Genomic DNA, 24290 nt, shown 5'->3' on the forward strand with positions numbered 1-24290 from the left:
TGGTTAAAAAGTCCATAGTGATTCAAAAGAAGCTAAGATACTAATAATACTGAGAAGTAAATAACAATAGTCTAAAAACAAACAGGCAGAAAAAATATTATGAAAACAAGTCATAAAGACCAGCATTAGTGGGATCAAAAGTTATACAGCCTTCAACACTTTCTGAAGATATCTCTCTGTTGATAGAGTAATTAATATTCAGATTCATAATATAACCAAAGGGCAGAGAATCACCTCTGTGTAGCCAAAGTTTTATGCTACATAAATGAAATTATCAATCATGAAAAAAACATGAATCCTTTTTTAAAAAGTGTGTGGCCTTATACTATAGCTAAAAATTACATGCATGTACTCCCCCCACCAGAAAGAAAGAAAGAGGGAGGGAGGGAGAGAGGGAGGGAGGGAGGGAGAGGGAGAGAGAGAGAATCCATTACCATAATTAGAGACTTCAATGCTCCTCTATCAAAAATGGACAGATCCAGCAGGCAGAAAATCAATAAGCACATAATTAAACTCAACAACACCATCAACCAACTACATATAATTACCATCAACAAACTATTTCATTCGGCAATGGGCAGAATACACATTAGTCTTAAGCTCACGTGGAACAATCATACAGCATCTAACTCTCAGACCAAAGAGGCATTAAACTAGAAATCAGTAACAGAATGATAGCTGGAAAATCACAAAGTACTTAGAGGTTAAATAATATCCTGAAGTATGGTAGCAATCATCTCAGGTAGAAACTGTAGTTTAACTCTAACCCTGCTGCTTGGTTTCTGTACTTATTTGCTTGCTAAAATAATAGAAAAGTTATTTTGATTTTCTGAATTATATAAATCATCCCATTCGATTAAATACCCTATTGATTGTAATGTGAATATCCCATTGGTTGTGGTCATACTGGTCTTAGAAAGCACATTTTCCTTTACCTGGGAAAGACAGCACAATTATCCCAAGGTCAGAGGGCTCCAGTTAACGTGTCCCTGTTGACTCTGTGTTCTGGAGACCCAAAAACTGTAATTTAGATAACATGCTTAAGTAAACTGCTTCTGCTTCTGTAAACTGCTTTTTTTGCAAACCAGGTTCCTCATTCCAAACCTTGGGATGTAATCAATACCTTTGTGATCTTTGCCTATATAAATCTGGTATTGGGGTTGGGGCGGGCACTATGAGATCTGGGAGAGCAAAATGCCCCCTCATAGTCCCGTATTGGCAATAAATGTGACTCTTTAATTCGACTTCTTGAGGCGTCCTTGTGTGATTCGCGGGGTACATTACAACAATACTTCTAAACACATATCAAAGAAGAAGTCTCAGAAATTTTTAAATATTTGGAACTAAATGAAAGTGAAACTATGGCCCTAACTGGTTTGGCTCAGTGGATAGAGCGTCTGCCGGCAGACTGAAGGATCCCAGATTCAATTCCGATCAAGGGCATGTACCTTGGTTGTGGGCACACCCCAAGTAGAAGTTGTGCAGGAGGCAGCTGATTGATGTTTCTCTCTCATCGATGTTTCTTACTCTCTATCCCTCTCCCTTCCTCTCTGCAAAAATAAATAAAATATATTAAAAAAATAAAAAAGAAAGTGAAACTATGACAAAAATGTTGGGGATTCAGTGAATGTAGTGCTTAGAGGGAAATTTATAGTATTAAATAAAATATATCACACATGTCATATATAGGGTATCCCTAAAAATGTATACAGATTTTGAGTAATAATTAATTCCAGTGGGTTAAACCTGAAAAGAAAGAAACATTGATTGAGCTATCAGCTTTAAGTAGTATATACACTTTTGAGATATCCTGTATATATGGGAAAAAAGATCTAAAATTAATCACCTAAGTCCCTACTTTTTAGGAAACTAGAAAAATTATGTCCAAAGTAAGCAGAAGAAAAATAGTAAAAATTAGAGCTGAAATAAATAAAATTGAAAACGGAAATAAAGAAAATCAATGAAACCAAAAGTTGGTTCTTTGAAAAGATGAATGAAATTCATAAGCCTTTAGCTAGGTAAATAAGAAAAAAATATAGAGAGAATAAAAATTACAAATATAAATAAATGAGGGAAGATCACCTCAGATCCTATGGACATTAAAAAAATAATAAAGGAATACTATGAACAACTCTCAACCCACAATTTGATAACCTAGAATAAATGAACCAATTTCTTGAAAGATATAATCTGCCCAAAGTCACACAAGTAGCAAGACAATTAGAATATGCCTATGTCTATAAAGAAATCAAATCAATACTTAACCTTCCCAAACAGAAAGCACCAGGCCCAGATGGATTCACTGATAAATTCTACCAGACACGTAAGGAAGAAATTACACCAATATTCTTCAATCTCTTCCAAAAGATAGAAGCAGAGGAAGTAGTTCCTAACTCATTCTATGAAGCCACATTACCCTGATAACAAAATCAGACAGAGGCCTTTCCAGAAAAGGAAACTATAGACCAATATCTCCCATATACATAGATGTAAAAATTCTCACCAAATAAAATTCAACAATATATATAAGAAATAATAACCACAACCAAGTGGGATTTATCCTAGGTGGGCAAGGCTGGTTATGCATTAAAAAATCAATTTAATATAATTCATCACATCAACAGGCTAAAGAAGAAAAATCACATGATCATGTTAATTGATGCAGAAGCATTATTTGATAAAATTCAACACCTATTCATGATAAAAACTCCCAGCAATTTAGAAATAGATGGAAACTTTCTCAACTTGATAAAAAAGAAAATCTAAAACAAATCTACAGCCAATACAATACTTAATGGCATAAAACTAAAAGCTTTCCTATAAAGAATAGGAACAAGACAAGGATATTTGCTCTTCCCACTCCTTTTTGGCATTATTACTAGGTATCCAGCTAATGCAATAAGACAAGAAAATGAAATAAAATATATACAGATTGTGAAGGAAGAAATAAAACTGTCTTTGTTCACAGATGGCCTGATTGTCTATGTAGAAAACACAATAGAACTGATTTTAAAACTTCTGGAATTAATAAGTAATTATAGCAAGGTTGTAGAATATAAGGTTAATATGCAAAAGTCAATCTTTTTCCTATATACCAAAAATGAACAAGTGGAATTTGAAATTTAAAACATAATAACATTGTCCTAACCAGTTTGGCTCGGTGAATAGAGCATCGAGTCATTGACTGCATGGTCCCAGGTTCAATTCCAGTCAAGGCTTGATCCCCGGCCCTGGTTGGGGAGCATGCAGGAAGCAACCAATCAATGTGTCTCTCTCACATTGATATTTTTCTCTCTGTCTCTCCCCCTCCCTTCTACTCTCTCTAAATGTCAGTGGGAAAATATCCTTGGGTGAAGATTAACAAAAAAATAAAAACATAATGCCACTTACATTAGCACACTTCCCCAAAATGAAATATTTATGTATAAATATTTTTTAAATGCAAAAGGTCTATATGAGGAAAATCACAACATATTTTTAAAATGTAAGAGGTCTATATGAGGAAAGCAATGATGATCTAAATAATTAGAGAGGTATTTTATGTTCGTAGACAGAAGACTGAATGTTGTCAAGATTATTAGTCCTTCCCAATTTGCTCTATAGATTCAATACAATCCCAATCAAAATCTCAGCAGGTTATTTTGTGAATATCAACAAAATGATTTTAAAGTTGATATAGGAAGGAAAAGAACCCAGAATAGCCAAACACAATATTAAGGAAAAGACCAAAGTCAGAGGAATGATGTTACTTGACTTCAAGACTTATTATAATTGTACAGTAATCAAAACAGTATAATATTGGTTAAATAATACACAAATAGATCAATGGAATGAAATAGAAAGCCCAGAAATAGAATGACATAAATATAGTCACTGATCTTTGATAAAGGAGCAAAGCACAATATAATGGAGATAAGATAGTTTTTTTAGAAAATGATGCTGGAACAACTAGACATTCACATGCAAGAAAAAAATTCTAGACAAATAATTCCTGGGCTTGAAAGAGAATAAGTAGGTGCTCTTGAAGCCCAACTTAAGGATTTGCTTTCTCCACTAAAGTGAACTTAATAATTATGATATGTCATAACACACCACTCCAAATCATTTATGATCTTTTTTTCATATCCTAGAACTTCTAAGACCACATGGGCTTTCAAATGCCAAAAAAAACTCCCATGTAAAATAAAAATTATTAGTAATATTCTGACCTATTATTTAACACAATTTTTGAAGTTGCTGCACATCTATTCATATGTCAGATTGCTGGGACGGACCATCAGACCCCGAGCGATGGATGAATGGATTACTCTGACACAAGTTTCTGTGAAAGAGAGGCTAAGGGACTGCTTGGCTATAGGCACCAAGCAGCCATGATTGCCTGCCTCCTTAGGCTTTTATTGTAACAACAGCTTGAACTAAAATTAACCTCTACAATCAGCAGGGTAAGTATCCTTGAGAAAGCACTTGCTTCTACAACAGGGGTGGGCAAACTTTTTGACTCGAGGGCCACAATGGGTTCTTAAACTGGACCGGAGGGCCGGAACAAAAGCATGGATGGAGTGTTTGTGTGAACTAATATAAATTCAAAGTAAACATCATTACATAAAAGGGTACGGTCTTTTTTTTTTTTTTTTAGTTTTATTCATTTCAAACGGGCCGGATCCGGCCTGCGGGCCGTAGTGTGCCCACGGCTGTTCTACAAGGTTGAATCTAAAAGACTAAACATAGAGATTCCAGCAAAACACCTGGGGACTCAGACTTGTTTGAAAAAGTCAAGGCCGGGGCTGCGGCCTTCAGCAAGGTCCCCTTAAGAGGCCCCCAACCTTTTGGAGACTCCTCCTTACAGACTTTCCAACCAAGTCCCGTGCTTCTCCACATCAGATGATTATTAATAACATATACTGAAAAAGATATTGTTATTATAAGGATTCATTGAGTATAAGCCCTATGCTAGACATTCTAGTAGATGTAAATTTTCATTTAATTTTCCCAAAAACCTTATAAAATATGTATTATTACTTACATTTAAGGATAAGTTGTACTCGCGAAAGTGAGACTGAGTGTCTAATTTCCCAGTATCTCATAAACATTAAAAGTTAAACTTGAATTATAACCCAGTCTTGCTTGCTGTTCCCAATGTTTTACTCTTTCTATATTCCTTTACTTTCACAGAGAATAATAATACCAATACCCAATACCTTTAATCGTAAAAAAAAATACTGTTTCCATTTACTAAAGTGGTATAGAAAGTTACCACCTATTCTGTCTATTGTATCTGTAGTGGATCTGAACTCTATTAATTGGGTTATTTTGTCTATCATTCAGCTCTGCATTTAAATTTGCTTTTATTTCCATCAGCCTCAATTCTGTCTTCTTAACATTATAAAATGAAATACTGTAAGGAGCAAACCAACCACCTTCTTGGTTTTTACAAGTTCATTTTGAAAACACCGTGTATCTTAAGAAAATTATTTTCAAAACAGAGGTATCAAAATCATACCAATCTCTAGGGAGCTGTAAGGATTAATAAGAGAGTATCTATAAAGTAAGTACAAAAGTGCTCAGTTTCAATCAATGACTATCCAAATACTTTTTTGATAATCCTTGCCATGTTCCTGGGGGCCAATATCACATAAAATTTCAAAGTAGGATGAGCAGGGCTAGCTTCTGACCTGAATAGGAGACTTTTCATTATGTCTCAGGGATAGCGCCAAAAGAGAATATATTATTGAATCCACAACAGTGTTCCCGGGGAAACAAATGACTCAGCACAATGCTAGTTGGTAGTTGGCCAAAAGAGATGCCATATTTCAATTGAGATGTCAAATATAAGCTCAATATACTGACTTAGTCACCAAGATTAAGCTTTGCCTTCAGGTCTTGGATTACCTTACTTTGAGGGTCTTCCTTTGTCTATAATCTTTTCCAAAGACCGCAGCCCTTTTTCTTTTCAATATTACAATAACCCAGTCATTATGAAAACAGCTACTATATTAAATTCATTCTGGAGAATTATGTTGACATCTGTAACTAAAATGATTAGACATTGGAAAAAAAGAATCAATTTATATAAAATCAATTTGATGATTTTCTTAATCTGTTAAAAGTTCTACTGTTATAAAAAGAACCAGAAGGAACAATCACAAAACAAATCTGGTGGAGGACAAGGTAGATTCTTCATGCAAATGTTTTTTTCCTCCAATTAAAACTAAAGACTGCTACTCTGATAAAGACTATAGAGTCTCAGTACTACCCAGACATTGTGATCTCCACAATCAGCAGCAGGCAACTTCAAACAGGTCTCAGAAAGGTTTAAGAAAAAAATGGCTGCATTGGTAGCATCCAAGAGTCATGATACTTTTTAAAATAGGATACTTAAGCTTAACCGGTTTGGCTCAGTGGATAGAGCGTCGGCCTGCAGACTGAAGGGTCCCAGGTTCGATTCCGGTCAAGGGCATGTACCTGGGTTGAGGGCAAATCCCCAGTGGGGGATGGGGAGTTGCCAGAGGCAGCTGATTGATGTTTCTAACTCTCTATCCCTCTCCCTTCCTCTCTGTAAAATATCAATAAAATATCTATTTTTAAAAATAAAATAAAATAGGATACTTATTTCGGTTTCACTTCCTGGTGTGGAGTTTCATTCTAATACATTTAGGAGGTACAGGCAGTGTGTTACTATTCTCCCACATTTTATAAGCGCAATCACTTTATATATGTGTAATCTACAGTGCTATCTAACCTTGCCATGTTCCTAGGGGCCAATATCATGGATTGGCTATTTACACAAATAATCCTAATGTCCAAAACACCTGATTTAACAACAGAATTTGTTAGTTCTAGCAGACATAATTAAAAGAAAATCAAATGCAGCCACTATAGAAAACAGTGTGGAGTTTTCTCAAAAATTAAATATGGAACTGCCATTTGGCCCAGTGATCCCACTTCTAGGAATATATCCTAAGAATCCTGAAACACCAATCAGAAAGAAAAGTGCTCAGTTTTAATCAATGACTATCCAAATACTTTTTTTTTGTTAATCCTTGCCATGTTTCTGGGAGCCAATATCACATAAAATTTCAAGCTAGGATGATCAGGCCTAGCTTCCGACCTGAATAGGAGACTTTTCATTATGTTTCAGGGATAGTGCCAGAGATGATATTATTGAATCCACAACAGTGTTCATAGCAGTATTATTTACAAATAGCTAAGATCTGGAAACAGCCCAAGTGCCCAGCAGTAAATGAATGGATAAAAAAGCTGTGGTACATTTACACAATGGAATACTAGGCACCTGTAAAAAAAGAAGGATCTCTTAACCTTTGAGACAGCATGGAGGGACCTGGAGGGTATTATGCTAAGTGAAATAAGCCAGTCAGTTAAAGAGAAGTATCACATGATCTCACTTGTATGTGGAATCAAATGAAGAAAATAAACTGACAAACAAAATAGATCCAGAGCATGGAACAGACTGACAAATCTCAGAGAGAAAGGGGGAGGAGGAGCCTCACCAAATGCAATCATGCTCATGCCTTGATCATGGACTTTCCAGCCTCCAGAACTATGAGAAATAAATTTATGTTGGTGTTAAGCTATCTATTCTGTGGCCTTTTGTTATAGCAACTCCAATGAATTAAGACATTATGTATACCAGGTACATGTATGTATATTTGTATGTATCTCGTATTAATTCTGTTTCTCTGGAGAACTCTAATACAGTAACACAAAATTAAAAGGCTGGGAGGGCCTTAATCACCACGATACATACCAGTGATCCCGGAGAGCACCGAAACCCAGAAAGGTGAGCCCTATCTTGCCAAGGGGGCGTTTGCTGATTCAGAGAAGAGGCAACTTAGAGACTGAGTAGCCTTGAAGGATCACTGGTCTTCTGAAGATAAGGACCCTAAGAAACCACCCCCTTGTTTCAAGTTGAAAACTCCATCGACTGCACCACAGGAATAACTATAAACAGCCCTTCCATGTCTGGCAGCCCAGTTTAGTGTCATCGAGGGAGCCCAGAAAACAGCTAACCTAAAACTGGGGTTACATCTGTCCCAGATTTCTAGCTTCCCTGGGAGCCTGACAGAAGCAAATAAAATGATCTCTGAAGAATTATTTCTACAGATAATTTTTCATGATTATGTTTAGCAAAATCAAAGATAATTAGGAGCATGAGGAGGTATGACTCCAAGAGAACAAACCAGCACAATTAATTAATGGGCACAAAAACAGACCCACCCAAGAAACAGCCACACTAGAGTTCAAGGAAATGGAAGTCGAGCTTAACTATGACCATATGGAACTGGAAACTTTTTTTAAAAATGGCTGAGAAAATTTTTTAAAGAACCAAATAGAAATTCAAGAACTGAAAGGTAAATTTGGTGACTTTCTAGGGCTTTCTGACCTATGATCTGTGGTGGAGAAGCAGAAACCTGGATGTTACTGTAAATAACTTTGGCCAAACTGGCATAGCTTAGTGGTTGAGCATCGACCTATGAACCAGGAGGTCATGGTTCAATTCCCAGCCAGGGTACATGCAGGCTCGATCCCCAGTGTGGGGCATGCAGCAAGCAGCCAATCAATGATTCTCTGCAGGCTCGATCAGTGTGGGGCATGCAGCAAGCAGCCAATCAATGATTCTCTCTCATCACTGATGTTTCTATCTCTCTCTCCCTCTCCCTTCTTCCATAAAATTTCAAGCTAGGATGATCAGGCCTAGCTTCCGACCTGAATAGGAGACTTTTCATTATGTTTCAGGGATAGTGCCAGAGATGATATTATTGAATCCACAACAGTGTTCATAGCAGTATTATTTACAAATAGCTAAGATCTGGAAACAGCCCAAGTGCCCAGCAGTAAATGAATGGATAAAAAAGCTGTGGTACATTTACACAATGGAATACTAGGCACCTGTAAAAAAAGAAGGATCTCTTAACCTTTGAGACAGCATGGAGGGACCTGGAGGGTATTATGCTAAGTGAAATAAGCCAGTCAGTTAAAGAGAAGTATCACATGATCTCACTTGTATGTGGAATCAAATGAAGAAAATAAACTGACAAACAAAATAGATCCAGAGCATGGAACAGACTGACAAATCTCAGAGAGAAAGGGGGAGGAGGAGCCTCACCAAATGCAATCATGCTCATGCCTTGATCATGGACTTTCCAGCCTCCAGAACTATGAGAAATAAATTTATGTTGGTGTTAAGCTATCTATTCTGTGGCCTTTTGTTATAGCAACTCCAATGAATTAAGACATTATGTATACCAGGTACATGTATGTATATTTGTATGCATCTCGTATTAATTCTGTTTCTCTGGAGAACTCTAATACAGTAACACAAAATTAAAAGGCTGGGAGGGCCTTAATCACCACGATACATACCAGTGATCCCGGAGAGCACCGAAACCCAGAAAGGTGAGCCCTATCTTGCCAAGGGGGCGTTTGCTGATTCAGAGAAGAGGCAACTTAGAGACTGAGTAGCCTTGAAGGATCACTGGTCTTCTGAAGATAAGGACCCTAAGAAACCACCCCCTTGTTTCAAGTTGAAAACTCCATCGACTGCACCACAGGAATAACTATAAACAGCCCTTCCATGTCTGGCAGCCCAGTTTAGTGTCATCGAGGGAGCCCAGAAAACAGCTAACCTAAAACTGGGGTTACATCTGTCCCAGATTTCTAGCTTCCCTGGGAGCCTGACAGAAGCAAATAAAATGATCTCTGAAGAATTATTTCTACAGATAATTTTTCATGATTATGTTTAGCAAAATCAAAGATAATTAGGAGCATGAGGAGGTATGACTCCAAGAGAACAAACCAGCACAATTAATTAATGGGCACAAAAACAGACCCACCCAAGAAACAGCCACACTAGAGTTCAAGGAAATGGAAGTCGAGCTTAACTATGACCATATGGAACTGGAAACTTTTTTTAAAAATGGCTGAGAAAATTTTTTAAAGAACCAAATAGAAATTCAAGAACTGAAAGGTAAATTTGGTGACTTTCTAGGGCTTTCTGACCTATGATCTGTGGTGGAGAAGCAGAAACCTGGATGTTACTGTAAATAACTTTGGCCAAACTGGCATAGCTTAGTGGTTGAGCATCGACCTATGAACCAGGAGGTCATGGTTCAATTCCCAGCCAGGGTACATGCAGGCTCGATCCCCAGTGTGGGGCATGCAGCAAGCAGCCAATCAATGATTCTCTCTCATCACTGATGTTTCTATCTCTCTCTCCCTCTCCCTTCTTCTTTAATAAAAATATATAAAAATAAAATAAAATAAATGTGTATGCTTTGGCCTCAGGTTAGAGGCTTGGGGCGGGAATTGGCTGGCAGTAGGAAAGGTTTAAAGATGATCACTTAACTGTTCTTGTACTCGCTTTCTGGAATTTGCTAATGCTCACAAAAATTATACTATTTGCCATAAAACTCAATATTACCTTTTGCACAGTGCTGTGCTTGTGCAATAGTACTTCTATTGCCTTTATATTTTTGATTTCCCAGTAGCAGTATCTCATCTCCTGAGGTCCCCTGGGAATATACCTAATTAAGTTACTAGAGAATGCTTTTGTACACATAATTTATTTTTTTTATAAAAGCCCTGTGAAACAGACACAGCAGGTACTATTCATACCCTGTTTTCCGCACACAGCAGCTAAAACGCAGAGTTCAAGTGCTTATGAGCACGTAACTGAAGCCGAAACTGCCCACTGAAACACTAGTTCTTTGATTACTTACCCAGCATTTCCCCCCACCCTCTGTTACTGTAATAATCTAGAATAATATCTTCATAATTTTTTGGTAAAATTTCCCATCATCCTACAATGACATTTTTCAGAGGCCCCTGTATGGAAGCAGGCGGTCATGCTGGTGTATCCGAGTGTCTGTCTGATGTGAAGACAGCCTTTGTTTCTGTGGACGTGGGGCAGGGCCCCTAGACTGCTCATAGGTGGTGGGAAGAGGCGTGGCTTTGTTTTCTTTTCACTCCAGGAAAGTGACTCATGTTTTTATAGTAAAAAGATGGAAATTTTTATAAATATTTTATACTTTGCAATGATCTATCCTTGTAACGTGGATGTCTCTCTGGCCCCAAAGAACTTTAGTAAGTCATGGAGACACAAATAGTCTGCAAGTTGGGAAGCACTGAACTACGCCATATAGTTATCCCTCTATTTTCTACTACATTCTTTTTAAAAAAAAATATATACTTTTATTGATTTCAGAGAGAGAGAGAGAGAAGGAGAGAGATAGAAACATTGATGAGAGAGACACATCCATTGGCTGCCTCCTGCAGGCCCCTTGCTGGGGATCAAGCTCACAACCTGGGCATGTGCCCTGACTGGGAATCAAACCCAGGACCTCCTGCTTCATAGGCTGATGCTCAGACACTGAGCCACTACAACCGGGCTTCTACCACTTTCTTAAAAGCCGGTATCACTGGGAGCAAAAGAACTTGCTGGCTGAATCTGCTGCTTTAGGCCACAGGATTCTCCAACATGTCACTGCATCCCAGGCAGGACCAGGAGTCAATCCTCTGTGCCTCGAGGCAGCCAAAACTGTGCGGGCCCATCTGGCACTCTTCATGACTAACTAGCTGGCTTAGCTTCCCCCACTTTCCTTTTTTACTAAAATTGATTTGTGCCGAGTGTGCTCGTGTATATGTTTTGAAAAGTATCATTCTGTGAAAACAACAGGGGATGTTGTCACACACAAAAATTTACATACACATAGCACACAGTTTTTTTTTCCCCTACATACACAGCAAGAACAAGAAGAATGAAGAAACCTATAAGGCTCTTAGGATCTCTTCGTCTAAAAGGGCTATAAATTAAAACACTGGTTGAGTGTCCAACTCCAACGCTGGGGAAGGTGAAGAATATGTGATAGACATGTGGTTTTCACATACTTCTCTGGAGGTCGGGGCTGAGAAAAATGAATCTGCATATAAGATACAGAAAACTTAATTACTATGAAAAAAACCCTGAAAAGGATATACCTTCATTGTTTAAATTCATCTATAGAAAAACCATAACTGTGAAAGGAAAGTAGGATATTGGTTTCAAAAAACAATAGTTACCTCATTTTAAACCATCATTATATGCTTTTCACAAGGATAACACTTTAAAAAGAAGGAAAAACATAAATCAAAAGTAAAAGGATGCACATAGTAATCAAAGAAACTAGAAGAGATTATATTAACAAGATACAAAGTAAAATTAAAAACAAAGTCATTGTTAGAGATTTTTTAAAAAGACCTTTCATAATGATAAAATATCAATTAAACAGAAATATATATAATTCAGAAGTTACATGCACTAATAAAATATATCCAAAATTCATAAAACAAAACCAAATATGAACTATATTTTTGTATATGAAACATGGATCAAAATAGACAATATGCTGGTCCATAATCATTACAAACAAAAAAGTATGCAGAAGAAATACAACTGGCATTATTTATAGATAACAGGAATGTGTAAGCTGAAAACCCAAAAGAATCCACAAACAACTAGAATTATAAAGAAATTCAATAAATTGATTGTATCAACAAAAAAATCAATTATACATCTATATAAATACAATAACTAATCAGAAAATTAAATTTTTAATTATCTTTAGAGTGACACTAAAATATTAACTAACAAGAAGCACATCTAAAAAAAGAAACAAAAGATTTCTCACTGAAAACTACAATACACTACTGAGAGAATTAAAGATAATCTAAATAACATTTGTTTTGGATTAGATTCATGGGTTGTTAATGAATTGGAAGATGCAATATTGTTATCATTGTCATCTCTCCCCTAACTGATCTATCGACTTATAACAGTACCAATAAAAATCTCAGCAGTTGTGTGTGTGTATGTTTGTGTGTAATTGATAAATTGATTCCAAAATTTATATGAAAATGCAGAGTACTGAAAATAGCCAAGACAATCTCCAAGAAGTAAAAGTTGGAGAATTTACATAGACACATTTCAAAGCTAGAGAAATTAACATAGATTGGTACTGGGCAAACACAGATTGAATGACTAACAGAACAGAATAGAAATCAGGTCACATATATGGCTGCTTGATTTTCAGCAAAGGCACCATAGCCATTCAGTGAGGAGTTGACAGTTATCAGTGGACTAGATAAATAGCTTATAGTATATTTAAATAATGAAATACTACTACATGGCAATGTAAAAGTGTGAAATCCTGCTACCGCAAAAACATGAATGAGTCATACAGATATAATGTTGAATACAAACAGCTATATGAAGGTCAAGAACAGCAAAACGTATCCTATATAATAAAAGCCTAATATGCTAAGTGTCCAGTCGACTGGTTAGATGTTCAACCAATCAAAGTGTAATAAGCTAATGATATGCTAAGGCCACTCAACTGCTCGCTATGACATGCACTGATCACCAGGGGGCAGACAGTTGACCGGTTGACCAGTCACTATGATATGCACTGACCACCAGGGGGCAGACGCTCTGACCAGTAGATTAGCTTGCTACTGGGGTCCGGCTGATCAGGACTGAGTGAGACGGGCCGGACACAACCTGGAGCCCTCTCGCAGTCCCTCCCTGGCTGGCCAACCTCCCGCGTCTCTCCCTGGCCTCGATCGTGCACCGGTGGGGTCCTTCAGCCTGGCCTGCACCCTCTCGCAATCTGGGACCCCTCGGGGGATGTTGGAGAGCCAGTTTTGGCCCGATCCCACAGGGGGAGCGCTGCTCAGCCAGAAGCCAGACTCATGGCTGGCAAGAGCAGTGGTAGTGGTGGAAGCCCCTGCAGCAGCGCTAAGGATGTCCGGCTGCCGACTTAGGCCTGCTCCCCTTAGTCAGTCAGACATCCCCTAAGGGCTCCCAGACTGTGAGAGGGCGCAGGCCAGGCTGAGGGACCCTACTCGAGTGCACCAATTTCATGCACCGGGCCTCTAGTCTATAACAATAGAAATCAAATATTGGTTACCTTTGTGGAGTTTAACTGGAAGGGACATGAGCAACTCTTCGGGGTACTTACAATGTTGTGTATCTTTACCTGGATGATGGGTTCATGTGTGGAATGTTATATTTCAATATTAAAAAGTCAAATAGAAAGAGAAACTTTCAAAGAAAACTGAGAAGGAATCAACAGCAAGAAAACAAGAAACTGAAACAGAACCAGAGAAAACTGAGAAGACTTTCAAGAAGAGGTGAATGAGCAGCAGAGGTAGGGGTAGGGGTGGGATGGGGGAACTAAAGAGCATTGGATTCACCAAATGAGACCTTTCTGTAAAGTGGAAGAGCTGAGATCAGTTTTCAGTGATTCAAGTTGTGAACAGAGAGGAAGAAGGAGCTGCAAAGAACCCTAACACATAAATCCTTGCTATCTGAGCAGGGACGGAGAAAGGATGGTAGCCAGAGAGGATGTGGGGTTAAAGAACGGTGTTTCGTTTTAAGTAAAAATAAGACTGTGGATCCTTAATATCCATAACATTTATTTCTAGTCCCTATAAACCTAACTGGATCTCTAGTGTTAAATTCAGCAAAGAAATTTCTCCTCTTTTATTTAATTTTTATCAGAAGAAAAAGGGTATACTTCCAATGAAGTTTGGAAAATTACATCCTAAAATTTGAATCACTCAACTCTTTTACAAAAATAAACCATCCATAGAAAAGTTTGTTTAAATATTTCTAACTAAGGGAAAGGTTACAGAATCAATTACCCTGGAAATGGATATCAAAATATAATCTGCAACTCAATGGTTCTTTTATCTTTCCCTAGGCGGTTTGGCTCAGTGGATAAAGCGTCAGCCTGCAGACTGAAGGGTCCCGGGTTCGATTCCCGTCAAGAGCATATGCCCAGGTTGCAGGCTCAATCCCCAGTAGTGGGTGTGCAAAAGGCAGCCAATCACTGATTCTCTCCCATCATTGATGTTTCTATCTCTCTTCCCCTCTCCTTTCCTCTCTGAAATCAATAAAAAATATATTTTAAAAAATAGTTCTTTTATCTTCTCCCCACCAATTCATGTGATGGATATAACATATGCAGGTTGATCATTGCTAGGTGATAACTACATTTTTTTCTTGTTCCATGAAAGTTCAATACTGTTGCAGATGTCTTGGTATTTTTTCCCTCTGAGTACTTCTTTTTAGAGAAACTTGCAGTGATGAAAAGAACTGGGTTAGTTTTATCTTGATTTGTAGCCTATCTTTACCACATTAAGTTCATTAAAAAAAAAAAAATCCAGGGTTTGTCATAGAGTTTTACTTTACAATCAACACCAGCAATATTCAGTCCCAGAAGTACACGGACCTTCCTCCCATAAAAAGTATATATAAACAGCAAATGACTTACTATAATGTGCTGATAAGGATCTATAAACGACATTCTGGTTTCAACTACAGGAAATCTCTTCACACTTCAAAGGCCTTCGCTGGCACTCTAGCTTCGTTACAACCTACAAAATAAACAATCATTGTTAAGCTTCCTCTTGGATGTAGTTCCAAGACTGGAATGATGATGGGTATGAACCTTAGGACGGAAAAGGCTACCCAAGGGGACCAGAGAGACTGAGTCCCTTAATTGTTTATAAGAGTTGGTTTACACATAGAACTTCGGGAAAGGACAAACATTATTTTGATAGTACTGTTTAATTTCCATATTTATTTGTTCAAATTTATTCTGTGAGTAATTATTAAGAAACTCCAGGACTTTTTTTGAATTTGCCAAGTGTTTTATGAGAAATTCATTGAAATTACGGAAAGTGCAAATTATTTCTCGTACTGTTTATAACGAAAAAAGCCACATGCCATTGTTTGCTTTCTCATCTGGGTCAGTATTATGCAAATTCATGATAAGAAAGGAATATTTTTTCACCATAGCTACTTGTTAAGAATTTAAAAAATATATTCATGCTGAATTTCAACTTTAGTGGTGACATTTTAAAAGAAAGATTTGTTCATTCTAAGGAACCAGTTTAATTTGGGAGCAGTTAAGTAAGAGATATTGTAATGAAAAAAAAACCTCTCGATACTTTTTCTTCTATAATTATTACCCTCCCCCATTATCAGCATCCCCTATCAGAGTGGTGCATTTGTCACAACTGATGAACCTACATGGGCAAATAATCATCCAAAGTGTATAGTTTACCTTAGGATTCACTCGGTGTTGTACATTCTATGAGTTTTGACAAATGTATAATGGCATGTATCCATTATTATAGTATCATAAAAGTATTTTCACTGCCCTAAAAATCCTCTGTGCTCTTCCTATTCATCCTTCCCTGCCCCCGCCCCCAGTCTCTGGCAACCACCCACCTTTCTACTGTGTCCATAGTTTCATCTTTTCCCAAATGTCATACAATTGGAATTATACAGTGTATAGGTAGCATTTTCAGATTCCCTCCTTCCACTTAGTAATATGCATTTTAAGTTTTCCCCATGTCTTTTTATGGCTTGAAAAATCATTTATTTTTAACTTAATCCATTTCTACATGTACACAGTGTATTTATCCATTCACCTACTGAAGGACATCTTGGTTGCTACAAAATTTTGGTGATTGTGAATAAAGCTGCTAGAAACATTTGGGTGCAAGATTTTGTGTGGAGGTAGTTTTCAACCACTTTGGTAAATATGAAGGAGCATGATTAGTGGACTATATGATAAGAGTATGTTTAGTTTTATAAAAAAACTGCCAAACTGTCTTCCAAAGTGGTTGTACCATGTTGAATTCCCATCAGCAATGAATGAGAGTCCCTGTTGCTCCACATTCTCACCAGCATTGGATATTGTCAATGTTCTGGATTTTGGCCATTTTAATAGGTGTATAGTAGTATCTCATTGTTATTTTAATTTCCACTCCCTGATGACATATGATGTGGAGCACCTTTTTACATGCTTATTTGCCACCTGCAATATCTTCTTTGTTGGGGTGTCAAAATCTTTGTTCACTGAAGCAACATAATTTGGTGAAAACACCACTGGATATGGGATCAGAAAGACCTTGATTCAAACTCCAGTTTCACATTCTATAAGACCCAGGTTACTCTGCCATCAATGTGACTATCACTATCTTAAAAGTTGTAGTAGGAACTAATGAGTTCATTACTGTGCAAGGCACCTGTCCAACCATAAATACTAAATGCATTTTAGCTTTCATTTTTCTGATCAAGATTGCAGGGATTGACCACTAATAACTACACATTTACTTTGAAAGATGTACTGTCTGTTGTAATTCCTGTTGTGACTGGAATCTTGGAAAATTTTTGACAGATTCATCATTCAACAAATACCCACAAGGTCTTTTGCACTCTGCAATGTGCTAGGGAGCAAATGGTTAGACAGGTGTCTATCATGAAATTTTATGGCTCTATAAATTCTTTACTTGCTACTATTGGTAGTGGAAACTCAAAAAGTAAACAGTGGTGACAATGGAAGTTATTCTCAAAACAAGTTTCCATCTTAAAAACAGTGCCAATGACCATGGCATAGCAGAAGAGCATCCACTAGGACCTACAGACTTTCAGTTCACAAACAGTGGTTTTACACAAGAGATCCACTTAATTTCAGGTAGGCACTGGCAATGCAATAGTACATAAGGCATAGCTTATGCCTTCAAAAGCATAATAAGGTAATCTAGGCATGGCATTAAAGGCAGCCTAGAATGGTACTCCATGCTCACACATTGCTAAAAGTAATACCACTTTGAATGATTAATGTTTAGAGTTGGAAAGGAATCTTGGAACCTACTCCTCTGTGAAAATAGTTTCAATGATTTCCTATTCCTTTACTACAAAATCAGAAATCCTTAACATGGCCTACAACTGTGGCTTTCATATCTATTTACTGCAAACCAAAGCAGAAAAAAACTTTTTACATCACAATATAATACACAAATATAATATATATATTATATACAGCATATATATAATATATATTATATGCAATATATATATAATATATATTATATAATACACAAATATTATATATGTGTGTCTGTGTGTGTATACATTTTTGGGATATATATATATATATATACACACACACACACACACATATATACACACACACGTATATATATATAAACACATATATAAATAAAATATGGAAATTTTCTTATTTACTAAGAACAATGTACCCTGCTTTTGGATCTATTTCATTTGTTTACATCTAGTAGCAGCCCACTAAATTGATTTCATGACCTACTAGTAGAAGTTTGAAAATATTGGCCTAAACGACTTCAAGATTGGATTTCTATCTACTTCCCCTGCCTTATCCCCAACTTTCCTCTTTTCTTTCAGCGTGGCAGCTATACTGTTTTCTCTCGTTTATTCAAATGTGTCATACTCTCTTCCACTCAGGACTGTAACCTACTTCTTCCATCTATCCATTTACTCAACAAATATTTAAGACATAACTACTGTTCGGTCAAACATTCCAGGGTCTGGAGAGGCAAACATGAATGAATTAGATACATTTCCTTTTCCTTTGGAACTTACGTTTCTAGAGGGCAGTCAGAAAACAACTAATCCAAGAAGTGTCTGAAACTATTAGAAACAAAGATGTATGAAATGGTGGGAACAAGCAAAAAAGCAGAACTAGAGAGTAACCTGAGGCCTGAGATCTGAAACGGAGCTGGCCACAGAGGGTGGAGAGGGAGTGGGTTTAGAATATAGTGTTCCCAGCAGGCCTTTTGAGGAATTGAGAGAAGAGGAGTGGCTGGTGAATGGTCAGCAAAAGCAAATGTAGCTTCTGATGACGTTGGAAATATAGGTGGGGCAGATCATGTAGGGCCTTGCAGGCAACTATTGTTCACCTAAAGAAAGCTCATGCTTCAGGACTCAGCTTAAATACCACTTGCACAGAGAAGCCTTCCATGACCTGCAGGGTAGGCGTGGTCTGCCTGTTACTGGCTCCATTTGCACTTTGCAATTCTTCACGCCTTTCATTCCACTTACACATTGTCTGCCTTTCCTAAAGAACTAAAGATGCATAAAGTCAGGACCACATTTATCTTGTTCCTACAGTTTCCCCCAGTGTCTACTGCAGTGCCTAAATTATAGTAGCTTCAGGATAGGTATTTGTTGTATGGATGGATAGATAGATGGGTAAATATTAGTCAATATAGGCTTATATATGAAGGAAATTCATATAATAGTACTGGCATTCTAATTTGATGTCTGTCTTATTCACTCCCAACTATTCTTAATATCAAAGAATGTTAAATACCAATCTCTAATTAAAAACATAAAAAGCAGACCAAGTGAAATGCCAGAAGGGATGAGACCAGTAATCAAAATGTTTAGAGGAAATGTGTTGCTGGTGCCCAAAGTTTGCTGGCAGCGACTTTGTCTTCTCATTTCCAACAATTCCAGCATAACTACTGGATTTGCATCCTCACTGTAACCACTAATATAACTACTGTACCTTGCAGCAAGACCTGGACAGATGCTACCCCAATATTAAAGCCCAAAGCAGAAAATATCATTAGGACAGCTAACTGTCCAGGTCTACTAGGTTAGAAACTACATGATAGATATTAAGCAAACATGATTCATGACACTGAATCTTAGATAAACTCTCTTTTTTTTCTTTAAATGCATCCCGAGCTAGCACTTTTCCTAACTTGCTAAAACCTCAGTCAGCCTCAGAACTTTTCTGTTAACAATTATGTTGTATACACACACACACACACACACACACACACACACACACTCACTCACATAGCTATAGGCATAGGTATAGATACATAGATATATAAAAATGAATTCAGATATTAAAATACTTGGCCTATGTATTCATCCAAAATTAAGTTTGATTTAGAATTTAAGTTTTTGTTTTTTTCTTCTCCAAGCTAGAGCCTATAGTCCTATAGGGAAGGGAGGTCACTGATTTCTCCATTCCTCCTCATCCACTTTCTAAGCTTGATAGCTCTGGTTTTTAACCCCTCATTGTTAGAGAATGTTGGAGGGAAAATAAAGTTATTACTTCACTATACTATTTATAAGCTAGCTTTGTGACCTCTGAGCCTGGTGAATGTTAAGGCTGATTCTCTCATGGATGTCTTGTGTATTTTTCTGAGATCTCTTCCCCTGTATTATTTGACATGTACCAATACATCTCGATTCTAGCTGGGGTCTTGTGCTTTCCTTTATAGCCCCAAAGCATCCTGCAGTCCACTTCCACAGGTCTTAACAGTAGTTACAAAATAGTCATGGGGATGTAAACTACAGCATAGGTGATATAGTCAATAATATGGTAATAACTATGTATGGTGCCAGGTGAGCACTACACTTATCGGGGGGATCACTTCATACCCTATATAATAAAAGGCTAATATGCAAATACACAATGGAACAACTGGAACAATCGAACAACCAGTCACTATGATGTGCGCTGACCACCAGGGGGCGTGTGTGGAACATAGCAGGTGTTGGCTGCTGCGGAATGGTGGAGCAGGTGAGCGAGGGCGCCAGATCAATGCAGGGTGTCGGTCACTGTCATGGGGACGAGCCTCTGGTGGTTACTGAAAATTCTTTGCTCCTGCACGCCGCAGTCCCGCCCAGCGCTAGCACCTGCTGCCAGCACCGGAGCCACTGCTTGCACCCACTGCCAGCACTGGCCTTGCTTGCACCTGCTGCCAGTGCCTGGCACTGGTCCCAATCACTGGGCACCATCAGTGGGTGCAAGCGGTGGCTGCCGGCCCTGATCACCCTTGAGGGCTTCTCCACCTCCCCTTACTCCTAGGGAGCAATCAGGGCAGCAGCCGCCGCTAGCACCCGCTGCAGACGCTGGCCCCAATTGCTCCATGCCGTCAGCGAATGTGAGCGGGGCCGGTACCATCAGTGCATGGGAGCAGCGGCGGCGGGAGCAGGGCTGCCAGCAGACAGGGGCCCGGGGGTCGCAGCAGGAGGGGCTGAGCGGGGGCACAGAGGATGGGCCAAGACCTGCCCCTGTGCCCACCCCAGCCTCGCAGCACACAGTTCCTTTCAAGGTGCACAAATTCGTGCACTGGGTCCCTAGTATTACATAAATATCGAACCACTATGCTGTACACCTGAAACTAATATAAAATAATATTGACTATCAACTGTAATTGACAAATTAAAAAATAATACAGATATATTCATATATAGAGAATTTTCATTCCACAGTCATGTTTGAAAGAAGTAACAAAGCGGTCATATCGGCTAAAGTTCACTTTCTTCAAGATAATCATTGGTCCTGATTGTCAGACATGACGGCCTTTTCAATTCCAGTTACAAATAGGCACCCATTCATCCTTTTTCCCTCCTAATCTGTAATAGTAGCAGCAGATATTTTAGGTTTCTATGGAATTAAGACATTTCTGTTAAGCTAGCCATATTAAATGAAGAAAATGCTTTTTCCCCACAATTAGCTCAGTCCTGGAAACCTTATTACAACAAGGTTGCACAACCACTCTCATGAATGCTCATAAAACAGTAGTTTTGGGTTTTTTTGTTTTTTATAACTGAGCTGAATAACTATTCTTGGTGAGTGTACAGTCTTTTAAGTCTGAAGCAAGAGTTTTATGGTTCCTTTTTTTTCAATTTTTTTTTTTGGCTGCCCTGTAATTAGAAACTTCCTGAACACTAATGAGAGGGAAGTTTGGATACACACTTGTCCATGCGATGCAACTGTTGGCTCTCAATGAATGCTTAACAATGTGTGGTCTGTCCCAAACCCCTTTAGTCATGTTGGCAGGGCAAGATGGGGAAAAGTGAACCAGAGCCAGAAGCACAGATGGAGGGTTTCATCAACTCTCCTTCCCTGCAGAGGGTGATAGGACAACAGGAAGAGAAGGGGCTATTATTAGATTGTGGTATCTGGAGGAAAGGGTCCCTTTCTCATTCCCTCCCTTTCATTGTGTAACAGACGAGAGGAGGTAATGAGAAGTTCAGCCCTGACGTGGTGGCAGGCTCCTCTCCTGGAGCCAGACTGAGTGAAGTCCAAGCCTATCTCCTCCTTTCTGGGCCTGTGTGATCCTGATCCTCAGCTTCCTTATCTGTAAAATGGGGAAATGACCCCCACACTTCAGAGAGACAGTGGGAGGATGAAATGAGAAAATGTATGTCAATCATCAAGCCTAGTACCTAGTAGGTCATAAATACATCAAAGTATCATCCTATATAATAAAAGGCTAATATGCTAATCAACCAAATGGTGGAACAACCGGTTGCTATGACACGCACTGACCACCAGGGGGCAGACGTTCAATGCAGGAGCTGCCCCCTGGTGGTCAGTGTGCTCCCACAGAGGGAGTGCCACTCAGCCAGAAGCCAGGCTTACGGCCGGTGAGTGCAGTGGTGGTGGCAGGAGCCTCCACCACTAAGGATGGTAGCGCTAAGGATGTCTGACTGACAGCTTAAGGGAGTGGGCCTTAAGCCGTCAGTCAGACATCCCCCATCCTCCGAGGACTCCTGAACTGTGAGAGAGCACAGGCCAGGCTGAGGGAACCCCCCGCCCCGAGTGTATGAATTTTGTGCACTGGGCCTCTAGTTTATATATATAAAAGCCTAAGCAACCATCCAACCATTCTCCCAGTAGCTATGACGTGCAATGACCACCAGGGGGCAGATGCTCCAACCAGTAGAGGAGGGAGCCCAATTCCTCACAGAATCTGCTGTGGGTTAGGTTGCTGCTGGGGCTCTGTTGGCCCCAAATCTGCTTCACCCACACCCCAGACCCAGAGAGAAGGGAAAAAGGAGGAGGGAGCCCGATTCCTCACAGAATTGGCTGTGGGTTAGGTTGCTGCTGGGGGGAGGGTGGGAAGAGATTAACCAAAGATCTTATATGCATACTAGAGGCCCGGTGCACGGATTCATGCACTGGTGGGGTCCCTCAGCCTGGCCTGCGGGATCAGACTGAAACCAGCTCTCCAACATCCCCTGAGGGGTCCTGGATTGCAAGAGGACACAGGCCAGGCCAAGGGACCCCATTGGTGCATGACTCTGTGCACCAGGCCTCTAGTTTGTTAATATTATTGTTGTTTATGAAACTGATGCTTTCCCCCAAACTGCCTCAACTTCCTGAGAATTATTTGGCTCTTTGGAGATTTCTAACAAAATCAAGTAGGCAAATTTGTTGAGTATTCTTTTATAATGACTTTTTCATATTTGACAATGTCTTTTCATAGAGATTAAAAAATATTGCTGTTTCTGCTCCATTAAAATTTTTTAAATAAAGAATATTAGGCCTCTGACTTGTCTGCTTCCAAATTCAAAGCTTTCTCTACAGAGAGCTATTTAGGGGAGTGCACTATTGTATCCATCATCATCTTTTTTTATATCAATACTAGAGGCCCGGTGCACAAAAATTTGTGCACTCGGGGGGGAGAGGGGGTCCCTCAGCCCATCCTGTGCCCTCTCGCAGTCTGGGATCCCTCAGGAGATAATGACCTGCTGGCTTAGGCCTGCTCCCGGGTGGCAGAGGGCAGGCCCAATCCCTAGGTGCAGACCCTGGTCGGGCTCCGAGCAGGGCCGATTGGGGAGTTGGGGCGCTGCCCCCTGTCATGCACAGAGCAGGGCCCATCAGGGGGGTTGGGGCTCCGTACCCTGTCACACACAGAGCCGCAGGGCAATCAGGGGGTTTGGGCGCTGCCCCCTGTCATGCACAGAGCAGGGCCCATCAGGGGGGTTGGGGCTCCGTACCCTGTCACACACAGAGCCGCAGGGCAATCAGGGGGTTTGGGCGCTGCCCCCTGTCATGCACAGAGCAGGGCCCATCAGGGGGGTTGGGGCTCCGTACCCTGTCACACACAGAGCCGCAGGGCAATCAGGGGGTTTGGGCGCTGCCCCCTGTCATGCACAGAGCAGGGCCCATCAGGGGGGTTGGGGCTCCGTACCCTGTCACACACAGAGCCGCAGGGCAATCAGGGGGTTTGGGCGCTGCCCCCTGTCATGCACAGAGCAGGGCCCATCAGGGGGGTTGGGGCTCCGTACCCTGTCACACACAGAGCAGGGCGGATCAGGGGGTTGGGGCGCTGCACCCTGTCACACACAGAGCAGGGCGGATCAGGGGGTTGGGGCACCGCCCCCCGTCACACACAGAGCAGGGCCCATGGCGGGGGCTGGGGGGGGTTGGGGAGCAGCCCTCTATCACCCACAGAGCAGGGCCGATCAGGGGGTTGGGGCGCTGCACCCTGTCACACACAGAGCAGGGCCGATCAGGGGGTTAGGGTGCTGCACCCTGTCACACACAGAGCCGCAGGGCGATCAGGGAGTTGGGGCGCCTTCCCCTGTCACGCTGATCCCAGTGCCAGGAGGCCTCGCTGCTCCACTGATCCCGGTGCTGGGA

At 39.9% G+C, this 24290-nt stretch overlaps 1 protein-coding gene across 1 annotated transcript in view; it reads right to left on the bottom strand.

The window, feature by feature from the left end:
* PLA2G4A (phospholipase A2, group IVA (cytosolic, calcium-dependent)) overlaps positions 1-24290 on the bottom strand; it is a 135480-nt gene that overhangs the window by 96199 nt on the left and 14991 nt on the right. Inside the window, exon 2 of the mRNA XM_005868493.2 lies at positions 15330-15432. Coding sequence (XP_005868555.1) covers positions 15330-15362 — 33 coding nt within the window. The 5' untranslated portion in view covers positions 15363-15432. The remainder of the gene's footprint in view (positions 1-15329; positions 15433-24290) is intronic.

The sequence above is a fragment of the Myotis brandtii genome, unplaced genomic scaffold (genome assembly GCF_000412655.1).
Source record: "Myotis brandtii unplaced genomic scaffold, ASM41265v1 scaffold270, whole genome shotgun sequence".
In the NCBI taxonomy this organism is placed as follows: domain Eukaryota; kingdom Metazoa; phylum Chordata; class Mammalia; order Chiroptera; family Vespertilionidae; genus Myotis; species Myotis brandtii.